At 40.5% G+C, this 18,515-nt stretch overlaps 1 protein-coding gene across 2 annotated transcripts in view; it reads left to right on the forward strand.

Moving 5' to 3' along the window:
* LOC108785006 (schwannomin-interacting protein 1) overlaps positions 1-18,515 on the forward strand; it is a 323,306-nt gene that overhangs the window by 172,322 nt on the left and 132,469 nt on the right. The window contains exon 1 of one of the 2 annotated variants that reach the window (XM_018553974.1): positions 3,387-3,765. The exons of the other annotated variant lie outside the window; for it this stretch is intronic. Coding sequence (XP_018409476.1) covers positions 3,760-3,765 — 6 coding nt within the window. The 5' untranslated portion in view covers positions 3,387-3,759. Of the gene's footprint in view, positions 1-3,386; positions 3,766-18,515 lie in introns of those variants that run through there. 2 annotated transcript variants of the gene reach the window in all.

Genomic DNA, 18,515 nt, shown 5'->3' on the forward strand with positions numbered 1-18,515 from the left:
AAACTGTATGTAAACTATATAATAATACAGTATGTCAGGAACATGATTTCAAAACATTATACTTCAAGTTATATATTAATTATTTCATGTACTAGTACCTCTGGTGTTACATGTCCACACTGAGTAATACTTGATAGAGCATGGAGGAACGACTTATGGAGGAGTACATTTGTGGTGGTCTGCCAGTCTCGTTTATCTGTGGCTCTTTGCTCCCCCCAAAATCTCCTTTCCTGTACACTTTCCTGTTTGACATGGTTTACCTGACTGGGATATTAATACATTGGTAGACCATAATATTTAAATTAAAGTTTTCTTCAGAGGGAACTGTGTGATAATAATAAACATCATTCTTTTAAATAATGGGCTCCCATTGGTGCGACAAACATTTTCTGGACTTGACTCTGCTAATATTATTCAGCTATGAAGTTAAATATACTGGACAGGTCATTAAAACCTGAATTATCTTGTAATACTTACTTTGGACCACTTCATTGCACAGCAAGCCTCAAAGGGGACTGCAGTGGACAACAAACATTGTAAGATGGTTGCTACTATACCCAAGCTCTTATCATAACTTATGACAATTATTACAATTGCATATTATTTAAATTGCCTTAAAGAGAATGTGTAGTGGTTTTAAACAGAGTTTGTTCTATATTTTTAATCAGGACATAAAAAGTAAAAAAATTTAGTCCTTATAAGGTAAATATAATATTTATTGAATATTAATATTTTTCATTCTCTTTTGGAGCCAGCGTGTAGAACTTTAGGCTTCTTTTGACATATGCTGTATATCTCTATCCATTGGCAGCCTGTTGGAAAAAAATGTTTACAGGCTCTGTAGCCAAAGCTGCGGTTTACTGACAGATTTGGATGGCACATCAGCAGTGACATATACCTTATTGTATGACTCATTCTGAAGCCACAAAGAAGTCAGCCACTGCTTTTAGTCGGATACGTTTTTTTATTGAATAGCATAGTAAATCACAGATCAGCTTCTGACTGTTTAAAACATTTAACAAATAAAAGCTATATTTTTTTTAGCTGTTAGGAATTAGAGTTTATCATTGTTCTAATTGTAAGTCCCATTATTCTGTATATCTGAGTGTGTTCTTAGTATACAATATAATATAAAGAGACACTGTCATTCAAGGCAAAGTGAAAGTGTGTTTCTAAAGGCCCCTGCCACAGCTATACAACTCACATATCCAATGATCCTGTGCTGCTCCTGCTTAAGTAGTCAGATCTTCCAGTCTCCTTCTGATGTCTGTTGGTGGCCTCATTCTTGCAGTTTACTTTGCCTTTGATTTCAGTCATAACTTATTGTTATATGCTGCTGTGATAATCTTAAACACATTTTGCTAAACCACTGGCTTAAAGAGGATGAGTGTGCCTTTTCAGTTGCAACATATTATTAAAGAAGAACTCCAGTCATTTTAAAAAGGAACCCTTGCAGTGGGGCTACTCCTGCGCTGCAAGGGTTAAATGCTCATTTTGGTCTAGGGGCCAGAATAATGAAAATAAACTCACCCGATCCTCGGTCCCGCATTGGTCAGTGCTCACCTCTCTCCCCCTCCAGTTTCCGGATGTGGATTGTCCCTTGGTGTCCTCACATCTAATGCAAGTCAATGGACCTGCCTTAGATGTGATGCACTTAACCCATAAACTTAACATTAACTTTAATGTTCCAACAAACATAGTTGTAAATGTAAACAACCAGACATAGGCATGTTTGGGATAGACAATGATCTCACCTAAAAGGAAACAGTATGTGGACTAGACTGCATACAAGTGGTTTTCATTCTCTGTTATCCCATGGTTTAGTTGAAGTGCTTTACATTGTGGTTGGAGTGGCATTCAGCCACCTTTGAAACACAGACCATTGATCCTTTTTTAATGCTATTATCTCTTTATATGGACATAAGAAAAGCACTCCTTGTGTTTTTTTTTAGTTTGATTCCTTTGAGTTTTTACTCTTGAATAGCTTTCTGAATGGCCAATATAATTAATACAGAGGTCAGTGACCCCTTGTCAACCTTGGGGTGAGGCACACTGAAATGCAACTACAGTGAGCAACATGGGCAGACACTAAGGAAGAAGGACCATTGGGGTCCATTTCTGTGGTTCCTTCAGTAAAATGTACTGTCTCACTGCAAGGAATCTGCAACTAAGGTTCGATACCTATCTAAGCAAATTGATGTGTTTTACATCACCGCATAGAAGCGGCAACGTGCACGTACTACCACCGCACATAATTACACTTCATTAGCAATATTCATGAGACAAAATGCTTACAGGACAAAAAATTCATGCAAATGTACATATAACTGCACATTAATGCATACAATTTACAGTACATAACATGTTTTCACAAAAAGCATAAAAATGCCTAAACTGTGATAAAAGAAAAGCTTGACTTCATGCACACGCCTGTGTATATTGTCACCCCATATACACACACTCAGAATAATATTAATAGTTTTGTGTGAAAGCCTTTCTTTAATTTCTGAAGTCTGCTAGTCACATCCATCGCTAAATATTTCTGGCAAAGTATCATGGTAAAATGATAACCCACATCTGTTAAAATGCTATAATATAATAGGATAATATGTTTGAAAAAAGTTTTCCATCATATAACTCACTAACTTTGCAAGACAAAGATTTCATTAAGTTACCACGAAATGTCCTAGCCTTTCACTTGATTGGTGGAAATTTCCGGACTGATTTAGTCAAGTGTAGGACAATTTGAGCTCTCTAGTATTAAGCCAAGCTGCAGGGAACAAAAGAAGCTTAGCCTTCCATTCACTGCCTAACCAAAGGAAATGATTGGCTGTTTCTACTGTATTTGGAGCTGAGGAAAAAGTATAGGACAGAGTTACAGGAATTTCATTATGTTGCCATGGCAATGATTTGATTCTATTTCAGTTATAGACTGGACATCAAAAATCTTTGTCTGTGATGTCATCAATCAACATTTCCGACTGAAAATTGTAAAATGTTCAGCCATTTCTTACCCACAGAGATTCTGTAAACTCATTCCCATAAAATATTTGTATTTTATTTTCTTATGTACAAGTGCATGTGCCATGCATTTAGAGAACCATCAGATAATAAAATGATTGATTTACAAATTTAAAAATGCCTTGATGCTTTACTATAATAACCAGAGTATATACAGTTGCTATAGCATAGAATATGGAAAGCATCTTAAAGGCTTTAGAAAGCCATTTTTAAAGAAAGGAAGTCACAACCTATTAATGATTAACACCATGTCCTGGGTCTAGCAGAACTGAACTCATGAATAATTCATATCAGAAACACATTTTCCCCCTGCAAGGTTGATGAATGAAACAGGGAAGGCTTTTGGAAAAGATCAGCTCTCACTCTCCCAGCCTTGCTCACAAATCGTCATGAAACTGGAGGGTTAAGACAAGTTCAGGAGACCCCAGGCACAGTCTAGTCTTTTTTTTCGCCTTCCGAGAAGGAGGGAATGATACAGAAATTGGTTGCTGCTGCGTTTAGCGTGGTTAGATGCTGACAGCTGCTGCAAAGAGTTAAGGCGTGAATGTTTGAAGTGAATTAAAGTCTATTTTTGAACTGAGCATTCAAGTCCAGGAGGAATAGCCTCTCTAAAGGCAATGGAGAGCAATGAACAATACCACTGACAGTCGGTGCAGAACACCATGTCGTTCGTACGCCGCGATGTGCCGATGACTGGAATTTTCCTGTAAAATGACTTGAAAGGGAGACACATAGAAGATGAATGTAAGTACAGATGCATTTCTTTATCATTCCTCTTTTCCCAGGACTGCAGAAGACAGCATCCACATTCTAGTCTACCATACTCTCTGTTAGTGCTTTATTGATTGGAAAGAAGAGTTAGAAACCTATAATCGGGAATATTTATGATTTACATGGATGTAAATAAAGAATATTTCATTTTTTTAAGTAGTGTTGGTGCTTACCTGTACATGTAGCTTGGAAAATAACTCTATTGGCTTTTCTGATCCTTTAAATCAGCAAGAGAGCAGGTGTTGGGGTTTCTGTTCTCTTTATCTAACGTGATATTTGTTCCAATAACACAATATCATGCAGGTATGATATACCTGTCCCCCATTTATGCCCTGTTCACTTATTATGTTCACGCTGTGTGCTTCTAACGCAGGAGACACAAGTCATAACTCTGTAAAGGTCACAATGAACTCCTATAATTCATCTGCAGCTGTAGTATCTCTTTGGACTACATAAATCACATATTCACATAAGCATCCCTAACCAGGTAGCATGAATCTGTGTGTCGTTTACTCAAAAGATACTTGGCATTTTCTTGTGTATTTTATGTGTATTTTAAGTGTAGAATATTTTGGTTTATAGGAAATAGAATGGAGATCATGGGGATCAGATATTTGGGCTACGGTTTGCTTCAGTATCTAATAATAAATGTGAGAGTTACATGCTTTACCTGTCTGTGACACTCATGCAGTAAGCATCTATTGCATATTGTTCTGCATGAAAAGTCATAGCTATTTGTCTCCCCCCCTATTAGCTGGCTGTGGTGTTATACCAATACTAATTTGGTTGCAAGGCACAGTCTGACTGTAGGATGAGATGGAAAGATGCTAAATATAACCCAGGGTTCCTCAATAGATGTTCACACCTAAAAGGTCAGAACAAGTGAAAAACAACTTGGATTCAGTCTACAAGCTGCTAGTTCGGATAATTAGCAAATCCCTACAGCACATTTTGAATTAACGTCTCTCTCATTTATAGACTGACATAGAGGCAAACATAAATGGCTGGAAAACAGGGTATTCTGCACACAAGTCTTTGAACTGCTTGGTGTTTTTGTAAAAGCACCTTGCCTGTCAATGACAGATCATCCTTTCCATCTGTGAGAGGAAAACCTCTTTTCATGGTGACACTAGGCAGCCACTAAACTAAAATGTAATCCTGGTAGCAGACCAGGACTACGCATATGTACATATGTACCATTTATATTAAGGTAGATTCAATTCTTGACTGTATAAGTGCAGGGTATAGTTTTTGTCCTATTTAGTCTGTTCTTTAGATTTAACTTCCAGTCAATGACATATAATAGAAAATTATTTCTCAGCTTTCTTACCCTACCTTGTTGAAGTTGATGGATATGACTATCTCTGAAGGTTTACTGAATATTACCTACCGTAATTGTGATAAGGCATGAGATGAAATGTATGTGCATGGGAGGTTGGAACCCCTAAAAATGCTGTGCCAAGATTGGATAAATGTTGGTAGTTTTAGTCACCCACTAGTGTCTTATACAGTATCTTTTTACAATTTAATTGTCAAGATCACTCTACAGGAGATCTTCGCTCTTCCCCCCTATGTTACTAACAAAGCCAAGGAAGTCTCACTGTTACAGCTGCATTCTCCATTTTATTGACACTTATAATCACAATACCTTGCAAACATTCAGTTCTGACAGTTAACTAACATCCATGTGGTTTATTTAGAATCCCTGAAAATCAAGATGCCATGACATACCTTACAATTCCCTTCATACTTTGGGCTTCCCTTCAATATTCTCATTGGATTCACAGATCAGTTAAACAAACCAGTTTTGCTTTCTTTATGGTAAGACATTTTCTGAGGCTAACCAGCTCCTTTTATCCTTCTAATTAAAAAAACAAAAACTTGCAACCTTGGGTCATACTGCTGAATATTACTAATAAATGTTAATGATAAAGTTTAAGTAAAGTTATTGGTCACCCATCTACAAAAGTATTCACACCTAATACTGTAGCTGTGTGCCCAACTTTGGATTCAGAAACAATCCTGCCAATTGGGTTAAAATTCTATATGTGTACCTAGGATCTAGTGTGATGGTAATTGGAATGACATCATTCTTCTTAAATTTACACAGAGACACCAGGTAGTGGGTATCTTTGTCTTAGCCCCATTTGTTATTGCAGTAGAGACACTGGTCTTACAACTCAGGAGCAATGTACACTATGCCAATCTGTCCCTGCGCTCCCATGCAGAATGCTACTATGATGATTTTATACCATTTCTACAAGATCCACCTTTTCCTGAACTAGATAGTGACAACAATTAAGCAATTCAGTCCTCCATCAGTACTGTTTATATAAAAGCAGAAATGTGTGCTATTGTAATTGACTATTGTCAAAACCTGGCTAATCTAGACATCCAGGGTGTAACAGACATAGACACCAGACTCGCCAGACCTTTTAAGTCTCTCAGTGTAGATCCACTTGTGTTACAGTGAGTAGTAATTGAAATAATAGATGAGCAGGGGGTGAGTACAGATCATCAGCAGGACAGCAGGAGCGACACCAGCAATGCTCCAGAGGTCCTCTAGATTCTGAGTACCTTCAGCAGCCATTTTCCTGGTTCTCCTCCTCTGGCAACAGCACAGGCCTCCTCCATAATTGAGGCCCAGGGGAACATTTACCCCATTCCAGCCTATGGCCACCCCCAGGCCTCAGGCCTAGCCTAGGGGGTGGCTGGACAGCACAGAGTCCAGTGCTAATCCATGGCTGGCCCCCAACTAGTCAGAGCACATGGCATACACTCCAGTATACGTACCCTATCCCAGCAGGCACCGCTGGTTGAGAGAAACCCAGTGATTGGCTGCTGTACTGTACATGCACTTTCAGTGCCTCTCATTGGCTGTCTCATAATATAGCAGAGTCCCACTCCATCCAGGGGGGTACAGTCAATGTCAGACACCTGGAATTAACCATGTAACTGCCACTATAATCCAGCCAGACTGACTACAGCCCTTGCAATCACTAAATGTCTAGTAGCCACCTCACAAAAGGTGATGGTGGGGGCTACATCTGTATCCTCCAGGAGAGATGTCCCTCATTTCCTGTGGAAATGAAAAGATTGTCACCCATCAAAATCACACAGCAAAAAAAATGACCGAGGTTCCAAACCTTACCTACTCTATCCAAAACAAAGGAAAAAAGGATTTTTGAGGGAGTTGCACTTTAAGGATACCCTAGCACAAATGTCTGTTAAAATAAGCCTTGTAACTTAAACATATTTAGGAGCATTAAAAAGCAGTTAAAGGTAGTATGGCATTTCCAGTGGTCACAACACAATCGGTATTCTCCTTTGTGTGAAAAGGTTGCACTTTATCATTGCGATTTCCTTGTAACCTTTCCCTTCACACTGACCTTTACTGATCATCCATTTCATTACATATTGTTTCAGTGTGTACAGTAAATGTTATTCATACCCCAGAGAGATTACATCTAGTCTTCGTTCCATTTTAAGAAAACCTGGTTTGCTTGAAATAATTAATGACTAGATGTCTGAAAAAAGTCAATATACAAGAAATAAAATAAAGCATATCCCAACATGCTATTCTGACAAAGAATAGTAACAGAACTTGTGTGCACTACAGATTGAATAATAATCAGAGATGCATGTCATTTATTATGGAGTTTAATATAAACATGAAGTCACTTCGCTGGCTTGGCAAGCCCCCTTTTCAAACCATTCAAGTCTTCTTCATGCCCAGCAATATAAATACTTTAAGGAGAACTATGAGGTGAGTGAATTACACTTATCCTCATCGTTGGCTCAATAGATCGGGAAGTGAGCGAACGCATACTGTCGCCCGCTCACTTCCCGGTGACTGTCAGTCACCGCTCCCCGCAGGGTTCCCCCCCGGCTCTGATCCTCCAGCACTGAGTGGAGGAACGGACGGGGGAGGGGGTGGGTACAGCTGGCTCTGCTTCTAGATAGGCAGAGCCTGCTGTCACTCACGCGGCTGGGTGGATCTCGAAAGTAATGTCGGGATCCGTCCTGGCTGCGGCGGTCTCAATATACCGTGAGCTATAGCTCGCGATATACTGAGCTTTGGGTCATGGGAGGACGCTAGTATATGTCCTCCCGGACCCTTAAGAGAACTATGGGGAAAAACACTTACCCCATAGTTCTCTTTTAGCATACATAATACACAACACATATATATTTAGGCCAATTCATAAAGATTGTTGTGTGAATCACATCACTTTCTATTGCACACAATGAGGGGAATTTATCAAAACTGGGGCAGACAGAATCTGGAGCCTATAGTAACCAATCATCTTCTATCTTTGGTTTGTTCAGTTAAGCTTTGAAAATGAAAGCTAGAAGTTGATTGGTTGTCATGGACAACTGCTCCAGATTTTGTCTGCTTCAGTTTTGACAAATTCCCCTCAATGTTTGTAACTTAGGCTAGCCATAGAGGGCAGGTGGCTTATTGGCTTATTGAAAGGACAGTTGGAAACTTATTTGCCCATTGACTCTAGTATCAGTTACCACCACTGTTTCTTTTGTGTGTTCTGCAATCGACAGAAGAGGTATGTGTGCACTTAACAATTTCCTTTACTCTTAGGCTAGGTTCACACCTAGGCGATTCAGATGCCGAGCTGTTTTCGCGCGGTTGTCGCGCATTTTTCAGTGCATAGAAATGTCTATGGGACCCAAGCCGCGTTTCAGTCGTGCGACAAACCGCAAAGGTGTGAGCAGCCTCCATTGACTTCAATGCGAATCTGTGTTTTGCCCGATATTGCGCCACTCAAACTGCGTGATAAATCGCCTTGGTGTGCACGGGCCCTTTGGGTTGTATTTATAAACAATTCTCAGAGCCATTCGTCCTGTGAAATTGTATGTACATTTGTTCTGTGCGAATGGAGGCAAAAATGAATGTTTTTAGTATATTTTCTTTTCCGGTCAAATGTAATATCTGGAAAATAATGCATTATGGCCACTAGATGGGACTGTGCAGCATAGGAAATTAGTATTTGTGTCCTATGCTCCACAGCTCCATCTAGTGGCAGAGTTTTCCTAATATTACTTGTGACCTGGAAAGAAAATGTACTAAAAACATTTGTTTTTTGCCTTGATGTGCACTGAGCAGATTTGCCCACAGGGCAGTTGACTTTGCAAAATATTTATAAATACACCCCTATGTGTACATTCTCAATGTGCAATAACAACAAGTGCTTCTAACATTGCCTCTTGAGGTACCCTTAAACAGCCAATCTTCAACAACAATTATCCTGAAGCAGGATCTGGCTGTTTATGGTCATTATTATCAGATTTGGAGCATTTTCACTGGCTTGTGACTCCCTGAACCATGATATGAAGGTTAGGAAAACTGAGGGTGTTATTTACTAAGCTGGGGAAGGCAACCGAGTGAATAACTGACCCGAAGTGAAGCCAAACCCCGTTTGCCTATTCACCTCAGACCTGTACGGTTGAAAACAGCTGTACATCGGCTGGCTTCGGCTCCCTTCACTTCACTTCACTTCAATTCAGCCGAATAGCGTCAGTGTTTTCGGCTTAACCGAAGTGAAAAGCATATTTGCCTCAGCTGATCCAACATCTGAATCGGCTGAAGTGAGCATTCAGCAGTTCTTTCACTGCTGTTCGCCCGTATTCTCATAGAGAAAATGAGTGAACGCAGCATTTGGCTCAGTTATTTGGTTCGCTACCTCCAACAAACAGAATAAAGATGTTTTTAAAAGCCCACTAACCCGACTGCACACGAACTACCACACCTGTCCAAATGAACAATTCGACAGGTTCCGACCGAATGTAAACAGACAGCCGGCGCTAGCAGTGACATTACCACTGGCTTCGCCTATCTGTTGACATTTGGCTGGGACCTTTCAAAATCGCTATTGAAAGGTCCCGTCCGAATGACAACAAATTGGCAGAGCCAGCTATGACATCACTGCTGGTTCCACCCATTTGTTGACATTCGACAGGGACCTTTTATATTGCTATTGAAATGTCTTGGCCAAATGACAACAAATTGGTGGCGCCAGCCGTGACATCACCACTGGCGCCGCCCATTTGTTGACATTACTGAAGGTCCCTGCGAATGACAACAAATAGGCGAGCTAGCACCCGATCTGTTGACATTCAGCCAGCACCTGTCAAATTGTTCATTTTGACAAGTGCAGGAGTTCGCGTGCCGTCAGCGGGCTTTTGTGGGGACCCCCACGCTGTTTTTTTATGTACCTATTACCTATTTACCTATTGTACAGTGTAATTTTAAAATACTGTATGTACAGGAAGATTTCTCATAATAAGGACCAAAATAAAGGCAAGAAGGTATTGTTCATCAGTGAAATGATTTGTGTATTTGCTTAGCTAGCTACAACTTAGTCTATACAGTCTATGTAAAGTGCAGAAACCCAACAGCTCCTGCAGAGGATACAATACTAAAAAAAACATTACACTACAAACACAATTGGCATAAAATATTCAGAAAACATCATTTGACACTGACTGCTCTGCTGAGTACTGTTGTGGCTGCTGATGGGCTGAAGGTTTTTGCAGGTGGCAAAAATCCTGTGAGATAAAACTACTTAGGAGCCCAGAGATAATATACTGTACCACATAGCATATACAGTGCATGGGTATACAGTGTACAACATAGTGAATGCAGTGCAGGGGTCAGGAGTATAACATACAACATAGCGGTGATCTGTAATATCCTGGCCATAACTGCTAGCCAGTGGGATTATATGACCAAAGGTTGGTGTAAGAAAGTGGAGTAAGAGCGTACCAACTTTCTGAGATGAGATAGAGGGACACCTTGAAGCAGGTATCTATTTAGGCAATGGACATGTAATAGACCCCCACTTCTATCTGAAAATGTCTGGCCCCTCTTTTGTCTCCCCCAGATGAGGCTCCCCAGTGCCCTGGTGTCTGTGTGGATGCACAGCGTGGGTAATGGTGCACAATGTGGGTGAGCGGGATCTCAGCTCTCTCCTTCAGCAGCTCTTTCACTGCTTTCTCTGTGCCAGACTAGAACCTGACTTCACCACCTAAGGAAGCATTGTCCTGGCCCCTTCCCTACACAGTCACAGACAGGCCCGGATTTCCCACAAGCCCACCGAGGCACGGCCAGGGGCAGCAGAGCGCAGAGGGGAGGAAGCGGTGACCTTGTGGGGAAGTTGCGGGCACCGGTGTAAGGTGTCCCGGCGGCGGACCATAGTCCGCCGTCCAATAACCATGGGGCGGGCCGAGGCTCCGCCCACCGGCTCCGTAGTGTGCGGCCGCCGGCCAATCACGGCGCAGTGGGCCGCAATGCCTCCCCCCAGCTGTCAGATATAGGGCGTGAGGTATGAATCCACCGGCATCCTGTTAATGTGGATTGAATAAGGAAATTATAAAAAAGATAAATAAAGATCTAAAAAAAATTGATTAAAAAATAATGAAATAAATAAACATTTTAAAAAAATAAGAAGAAATAATTGAATAAAAAAAAGTGATAAAAATAAAGAAACAGTAAAAAAAAATTGAAACTAGCCCCGCCCCAAGGCCAGGGGGGGGCGTATTGTGGAACCTGGCCTTGGGGCGGCAGGGAGAGTAAATGCGGCCCTGGTCACAGAGCAAGCCGCAAGATTTGTATATAAATGAGCTGTGGGCATAGCATAACAGTGCAGGGCAGAGGTAGTAACACAGACTCATTAAGCCTCAGGCTGTGATTATGGGACATGGTCCGGAACAAAGTAGAGGTGGGACAACAACAACAAAAATCAGGCTTTCCCTAAAAATATGGGACAGTTGGTATGTACAGTATGTGTAAATGGGTCCAATAGGGTGTTTCCCATATTATCACCCTGAGTGTCTTTATGCTTATCTGCAAAGATGTAAACTCTACAAGAAAAACTGTCCATGATGCTACTACATGTGTGTGCACCCAATGTATCCATTATGACAGAAAACATCATTCAGCAGGGGCATATTCTGTATTACACCTGCTTTAAAGCATGTTTTAAACTGGTGCAATATTTCTTCGGATCACTAGAGGGGAGAATTTACAAAAGAAGCTTCAATACTAAATTCCTCACAAACTTTTCTCAATCCAGTTTAGAAAAGCCTTTCAAAGTGACTCTCTTGAATAATTCAAACTAATGTTTCTCAACCCCAAGTCCTCAAGGTTCTCAAACACTTAGCACTTTCCAGGATCAGACTGACCATATGGCAACTCTGATAAAACAAATTTATATCAGAAGGTGACATAGCTAAGTGTACTTGTTGGTTGGCATGAGTCCTTGATTTGTGCAGGGAGACACCACATAAAGCCTGCTATTAAAGACTTAAAGGAGAACTATGGGGTCAGTGTTTTCCCCCATAGTTCTCCTTAGGGTAAAGGGAGGACACAAACTAGCGTCCTCCCGTTACCCTAAGCTCAGTATACCGCGAGCTACAGCTCGCGGTATACTGAGACGCCGCAGCCGGAGCGGATCCCGACTTAGATGACAGGATCCGCCCAGCTGCGTGAGTGACAGCTGACTCTGCCTATCTAGAGGCAGAGCCAGCTGTACCCGCCCCCTCCCCCATCCGTTCCGCCAGTCAGCGCTGGCAGATCGGAGCGGGGAGAGGATCGAGAGGTGAGCGAACCCGGTATGTGTTCGTTCACCTCCCGATCTACTGAGCCGACCTGTGACCGTCTCATTGTCACATGTCGGCTAGAACTATGAGGTGAGTGAAAAGCACTCACCTCATAGTTCTCTTTTAAGTTGCAGATTTCCTTTACATTACCCTGTCAGGCTTTAAAAAAAATTCTATGAGAAGTTCCCTGCAATAGAAGAGCTAATATACTCACCTTTCTGGTAGCCTATCTCTCCGACCTTTGCACCATTCAAGTGTGGGAATCCAGCAAGTTCCACCAGACTTTTCAGCATTCAACTCTTCTGGGAGTGTTGGATACCTGCATCCCCCCTTGCTCAACGTAATTCCCTCCTTTGACCCCGATGTCACTATAAGACACTACAGTAAAGTTGGGATCCAAGGACACAGTTATCTGATCCTCCTGGGAGTGTTAAATGCTGATGAGTCTAGTCTAGGCTTCAACATTGGAATGGGGCAAATGTAGGAGATAGGAGCCACTGGAGAGTTGGGTATAACTGTTTTTCTATTGAAGGTCATTTCCAATACGACTTTGTCAAACCTGACAGGGACACTCTAATAATGGAAGCAGAATAAACATAATCAATAATGTAAAAATTATTGATACATTTCGAAATTAAAAACACATTTCAATTATATATTGACTCTTTGTTTTCCAGTAATTATACATATATAGCAGGCAGTAAAAACTGGGAGCAGGGAATAAAAAAAACATTGCTGAAATATTGATGCTGAAATATATTCATGCATCATGGACATCCCTTGTTCCTTTGAGCTTGCAGTCAATACCAAGATGAACTGATGCCCTTAAATTTGAACACACTTTTAAAAGGTTTAGTGTTAAACACAATTAAATTAGCAATTGATTTGGCTTTTGCAATGTAGAAATCCTAATTAAGCACTATTTGTGATTTCTCATTTAGCTACCACTGCATCTGCACAATCAGACAGCCTACAGGAAATCAATTGCTACAGCTAAGCTCAGTTGTGTTAGGACTACTAAGTGTAGCTATACACAGCCTTAAGTATAGAGGCAGAAAATCACACAGTGCTGCTGGGAGGTTTTAATTAGTTTCTGGCCCTTCATTATTTTTTTTTATGGAAGTACATTTTGTAACATTTGGTCAAGGCATACGAGCAAATTGGTGTATACTGTGTTAAATATACCTAAAATTGTTACCATGACACATAGGTGAATCAGTAAGGTTCCAATAGACATTAAATACTGGCACTTGCAAATGCGGTATCTGGCCTGTCTGTAGGACACTGCAGACCCAGTTTCCCCAAGCCTATGAAAGCCTATGGGGGCTTATTTGCAGCAATATTATCATTCACTTTTTGTTTCTTTTATTCTTTCATACTCTATCAGTATATTTTTCTGGGCTCTAAACATAAGTCTGACTCTAAACTGTCACCAGCCCATGTCCCTGAAGGTGCTTATAAGCTAATGTTTCTATTGCAGGCATACACCAAGCTAATTTTGGAAGGTAGTCATTTAACCTCCCATAGTAAAAACTGAACTGCAGTGGGTGTGCTTAGGAATCCTCTCCTGTATCACACATAGGGGGGTTCCCAGATCACAAAATATATGTTATTACCTTTATTAAACAGAAAATCCTCTTCTTTGCCGCTCTATAATTAGCTTCAATTTGTTACTGGGGCCTTGACTAAATACCATTTACCAGTTTATAGTATTTTTACTGATCAATGAAGCAGTCTCATTGGGGCCTGGTATGGTCATTGGCAGAGCTTGGCCATAAGGTCACAGAAAGGCTCCAGGAAAAACATAAAACCAAATAGGGTAGGGACACAGAAGAGGCTTTTATCTGTAATAGCAGGTATCTTATGGTATCTGCTCTTGTGTCACACTTTTACTTCAAAACCTTAAAATGGAAAGCTGGTTTCCTTTTAAATTAAGGTCAGAAATTTATTGATTTATATACCACCATAATCCGCTGTAGCGCTGTTCAAAGCTAACAAAGAAAGATGTATAAACACATTTGGAAAATCCATAACACAATATACACAGCGAATTTGATATAAGAGTCCTAACCACATGGGTTTACAATCTAGAGGAATAGACGAAAGACAAGAGGTAAGAGAAGGAGTCATTTAAATGTATAGTGATAGTTTGTATCTTGTCAAATAATGGAGCAGTATGCACAGCTGGATCAGCGACTGTAGAGAATATTTAGTCCAAAACATATGACTGTCTGCAAAGGGGAGATTTAAAGGAAACCTGGCATCAGAGAAACCTGGAAATTATATACATTGGCTTAATTCTCTACTTATATGCATTGTGATTAAATTGCTAAATGCAAATTGGCTGTTCACTTAGCAAGGGAATTTTCCCTTAGCTTGGTGAATGTGGAGAAAATTCACTTTGCAACGAATACCCAATCATCAGCCAGGAAAATGTATATACTCCCCCCCTTATTAACCCCCCACACACATAAAATAACACTCCCCCTTACCGGTCGAAGGAAGCCGGAACTGACAGGAGCTGCTCTGCGGTCTGCATCTGACAGATGCAGACCGTGGAGCTTCTCCCGCAAGTTAGGTACGCAGTCTGCGACCATGTGCCTGACATGTCAGCTGGCTGTGGGCCCAAATTTCCATTCGCCCTCACCTTATTTTTACTCGCAAAATGCGAGCAGGCGAGTGGAAAATTTAAGCCCTGCCCTAAGATAATGGAAAATTCCCTTGCAAAGTGCAAACACTCTTACAAAGTGAACAGCCTGTTTGCCTTTAATAAATCAACTCCATTGAGGACTTATGGGGATCGATTTGATAAAGGAAAATAGGCTGGGTATTTTTTGTAAAGTTGCATTTTACCACATTTAAAAAGCTATGGGAACATTTCCTTACAAAGTGCAAATTCTCTTGCAAAGTGAACAGCCTGTTTTCCTTTAGTAAATTAAACCCTTGGTCTAAAGGATCTAATTTTTTTAATTTGCACTTTATTTTCTAATCATATCTCAACAGCTGTACGCCTTCAAGTGAAACTCTTTGTCGTTCTTTTTTAACCTCTGTTTGTACTGTTTTCAACCTGTGTTGACTCAGCAGTTGAGATCATGTTCAGCAGCACAGAAGTACGTTCAGGGATAGTGTGTTTAAGGTCCAGCTGTCCGTGTTATTTTAGGAGTAACAGATTGTATAGCGGAAGCATCACACTGCCTCCAGAAATGTCTAAATATACAGTATGCCACAGAGCTAGCTTAATATGCTTTTCAAGTTTACAGTTTCTAATATATATTCATATATATATAATTTAAAAATAAAACTACATAAAATGCTTGTAGAAATACATTCTCTCTTTCGTTGCGATGTACAGTACTTGCTATAACATGGTAGCATACTGGTTTGTTATAAATATTTTTAATACATGTTAGTTCTTACATAATCTTGCATATCCTAATTACTTTGCATAAAACTAATTTGCTAATCTTTTTTTAGCATTGATGGAGAGATGTGTTAAGTGCTGTAAGCGGTTCATGAACTAAAAATAAAAACCTGTTTGTTTTCACATGTTCCTCCTGTTAATTCTTGCTGTCACTTTACATGTAAACCCACAAAGTATGCCAGGAATAAGTGTTTCTGATAGCATTCCTTCGGTGCTTCTATTTAAAGTAACTTGTAACATTGGTGGGAATCTGGGAGATGTGACATAAATTGGTTGAAGGAAATTGCAGTGAATCTAAAGAGCAACTTTGTGTCTCATGATGCATTGAAAACACATACACGTGAGCCCTAGCTGTAACGATGTCATGACCTTATAAGTAATGAAAATGGCAAAGAATGACATATCATGTTGTTAGTCATTTTTAGAGATTGAATTTAAAGATACCTAAAAGATACAGCAGACTCAGGAGAGATCATAGGGAGCATTTTATAATTATATTTTCTGTGCAGCTCCTACTGATGCATCAGTCTATAGATACAACTCTTTTACCTTTTCTGGTAACAAAATAGGTCTGTTAACATACAGTAATGTTTACTTACAAACATTAGTCAATGGAGAGCAAAGGATAGAGGATGAAATATCCCTGGCAGATTTTACTGGCAGTGTTTATCAGAGGAAGGAACAACTGTGCTCAGGACAGGTTTCCTAACATTCTCTATCAATTACTTCTTCTAAAGCAGTGGTTCTCAACCTGTGTAACCTCAGGACCCACATTTGTCCTTGGTCATTAAGTTGCGACCCAAGTCGCACTGCAATGGAACACACAGCATTGGGGTACTGCGCGTTCCGGTGCGGGCGATTGAACTGTGGGCAGTTTAATCGCCTAGAAAAGTGGAAGGCACGTGACGACTCACTGAACATGGGGTCGCAACCCACCAGTTGAGAACCAAGATTCTAAGGGCTTGTGTCAATCAGCAAATAAAGCTTGCATTCAGGTGCATTCTGTTTGCATTTGAGATCAGTTTGAGACACTTCTGAGATCATATACAGTTCCTTCATAGATGTATCTGACCTGCAGTTGATCTCTTTATAAGCTGAATCATCCTACTTCAAGCTATTTTTTCATTCCCATTTGGCTGTATGGGTAGAGAAGCAGATAATGTCTTAGAAGAAAAAGAGGGACACCTTCTAGGACAATGTATTTAGTCAATGGACACATCCCTGCTATGCCCCCAGGTATAATTGAAATGTCAAAAATGGTGATGCACCATCACTTTTCATTTTTTTTTCACATTTGAATTTTTATTGGAGATCATGGTAATAACAGCAGTACAGGAATGTGCATCATACAAATATGAGGCAAGTAGTTATATGTTAGTAGTACATAGGTGTTCATTACTGTCCTTTTTTTTTTCCCTTTAACGTATAAGATGGATTGTAGCAGGCTCTAGAAGGGTACTATAGATGTGTCAAACGTGGGTACCTCCGCGCACACACAGATGATGGATTGTCATAGTTGCGAGTGTGGTTTCTTCTGGGAGGCCGTGGTCCATTGTTTTCGTGAGGTAAAGTTAATCCCCATATGTGTGCTCGGAGGAAGCCACATCATTAAGGCGAGCCGCCATGCATCCAGAGATGTGCTTTGATGAAATGTGGCTAAAAGATATTTTTTATTAGCTTTTCAAAACGGTAAATGAGATCATTAATAGGTAAGATGACGATTTGGGTGCATAATCTGTACATCAGATCAGAAGAGGGAAAACTGAGTAGGAAAAAGGAACAGAGGCATTAGGTTACAAAAGATGAATAGTCCCTCTAAATGAGGGACAGTTGGGAGGTATGCATTAGGCTGGCTGGCAGTCATGTATGGGGTTCGCAGACATGAAATCATCACCATTTCCCGGCAACAATACATAGAATTGGGTGACAAGTCAAACTTATAGGTAGAGATAGAGGCAGAGATAACTAGATCACCAGGAGAATTGTCCCCAATATGGTTGGCCTAGAATACAGCTTTTATCATTTTTTTCTTTTAATTACTTACTTAGTAGACTCCCCATATAAAATGCATTAAAAACAATTGTAAACGTTGGGATAAAAAAACAAAAGTTACTTACGTTACACCTAGCTTCCCAGAGTCCCCGTCTAGCCACTGGTGATAAATGAGAGAATGCGCTTCCTCACTGTGCCTCCTCATATGCCTCGGGATCCCACATGAAGATTGAGTAATGCCACTGGTCCTTAAGTGAGGACACCAGGAAGTTGGTTGTAAGGTAAGAAAAGTTTTCTTTTTTTCAACTAATGTTTTTGTTATTTGTTGTAAAAGACTTAAGTAGTGACCAGTGCCACATTTTCCTTAGGCCTGATTCACACCTAGGCATTTTTGAGCAGCAGAAAATGCACTCCAAAATGCCCAACACAAGAAATCCCATGATTTTAAATGGCCCTTGTTCACACCTGAGCAGCAAAACGCCAGCATCAAAATGCCAAACGCAGAAAAAGGTACATGAGCTTTTTTTTGGCAATTTGGAGCTCTTTTTTCCCTCATAGACTTCAATGGAAACGCCATGAAGTGCGCGTCAGAAGTGCCTTTGCCTGGTTAGTAACTAAAACACACACAGTTTCCCTTTGGCTGCCAGTTTTCAGCAAGATAGCTAAATGGGGGTGTACTGCAGAAGGATGGGGA

Source organism: Nanorana parkeri, unplaced genomic scaffold (assembly GCF_000935625.1).
Source record: "Nanorana parkeri isolate BGI_ZX_2015 unplaced genomic scaffold, ASM93562v1 scaffold136, whole genome shotgun sequence".
Taxonomy (NCBI): Eukaryota; Metazoa; Chordata; class Amphibia; order Anura; family Dicroglossidae; genus Nanorana; species Nanorana parkeri.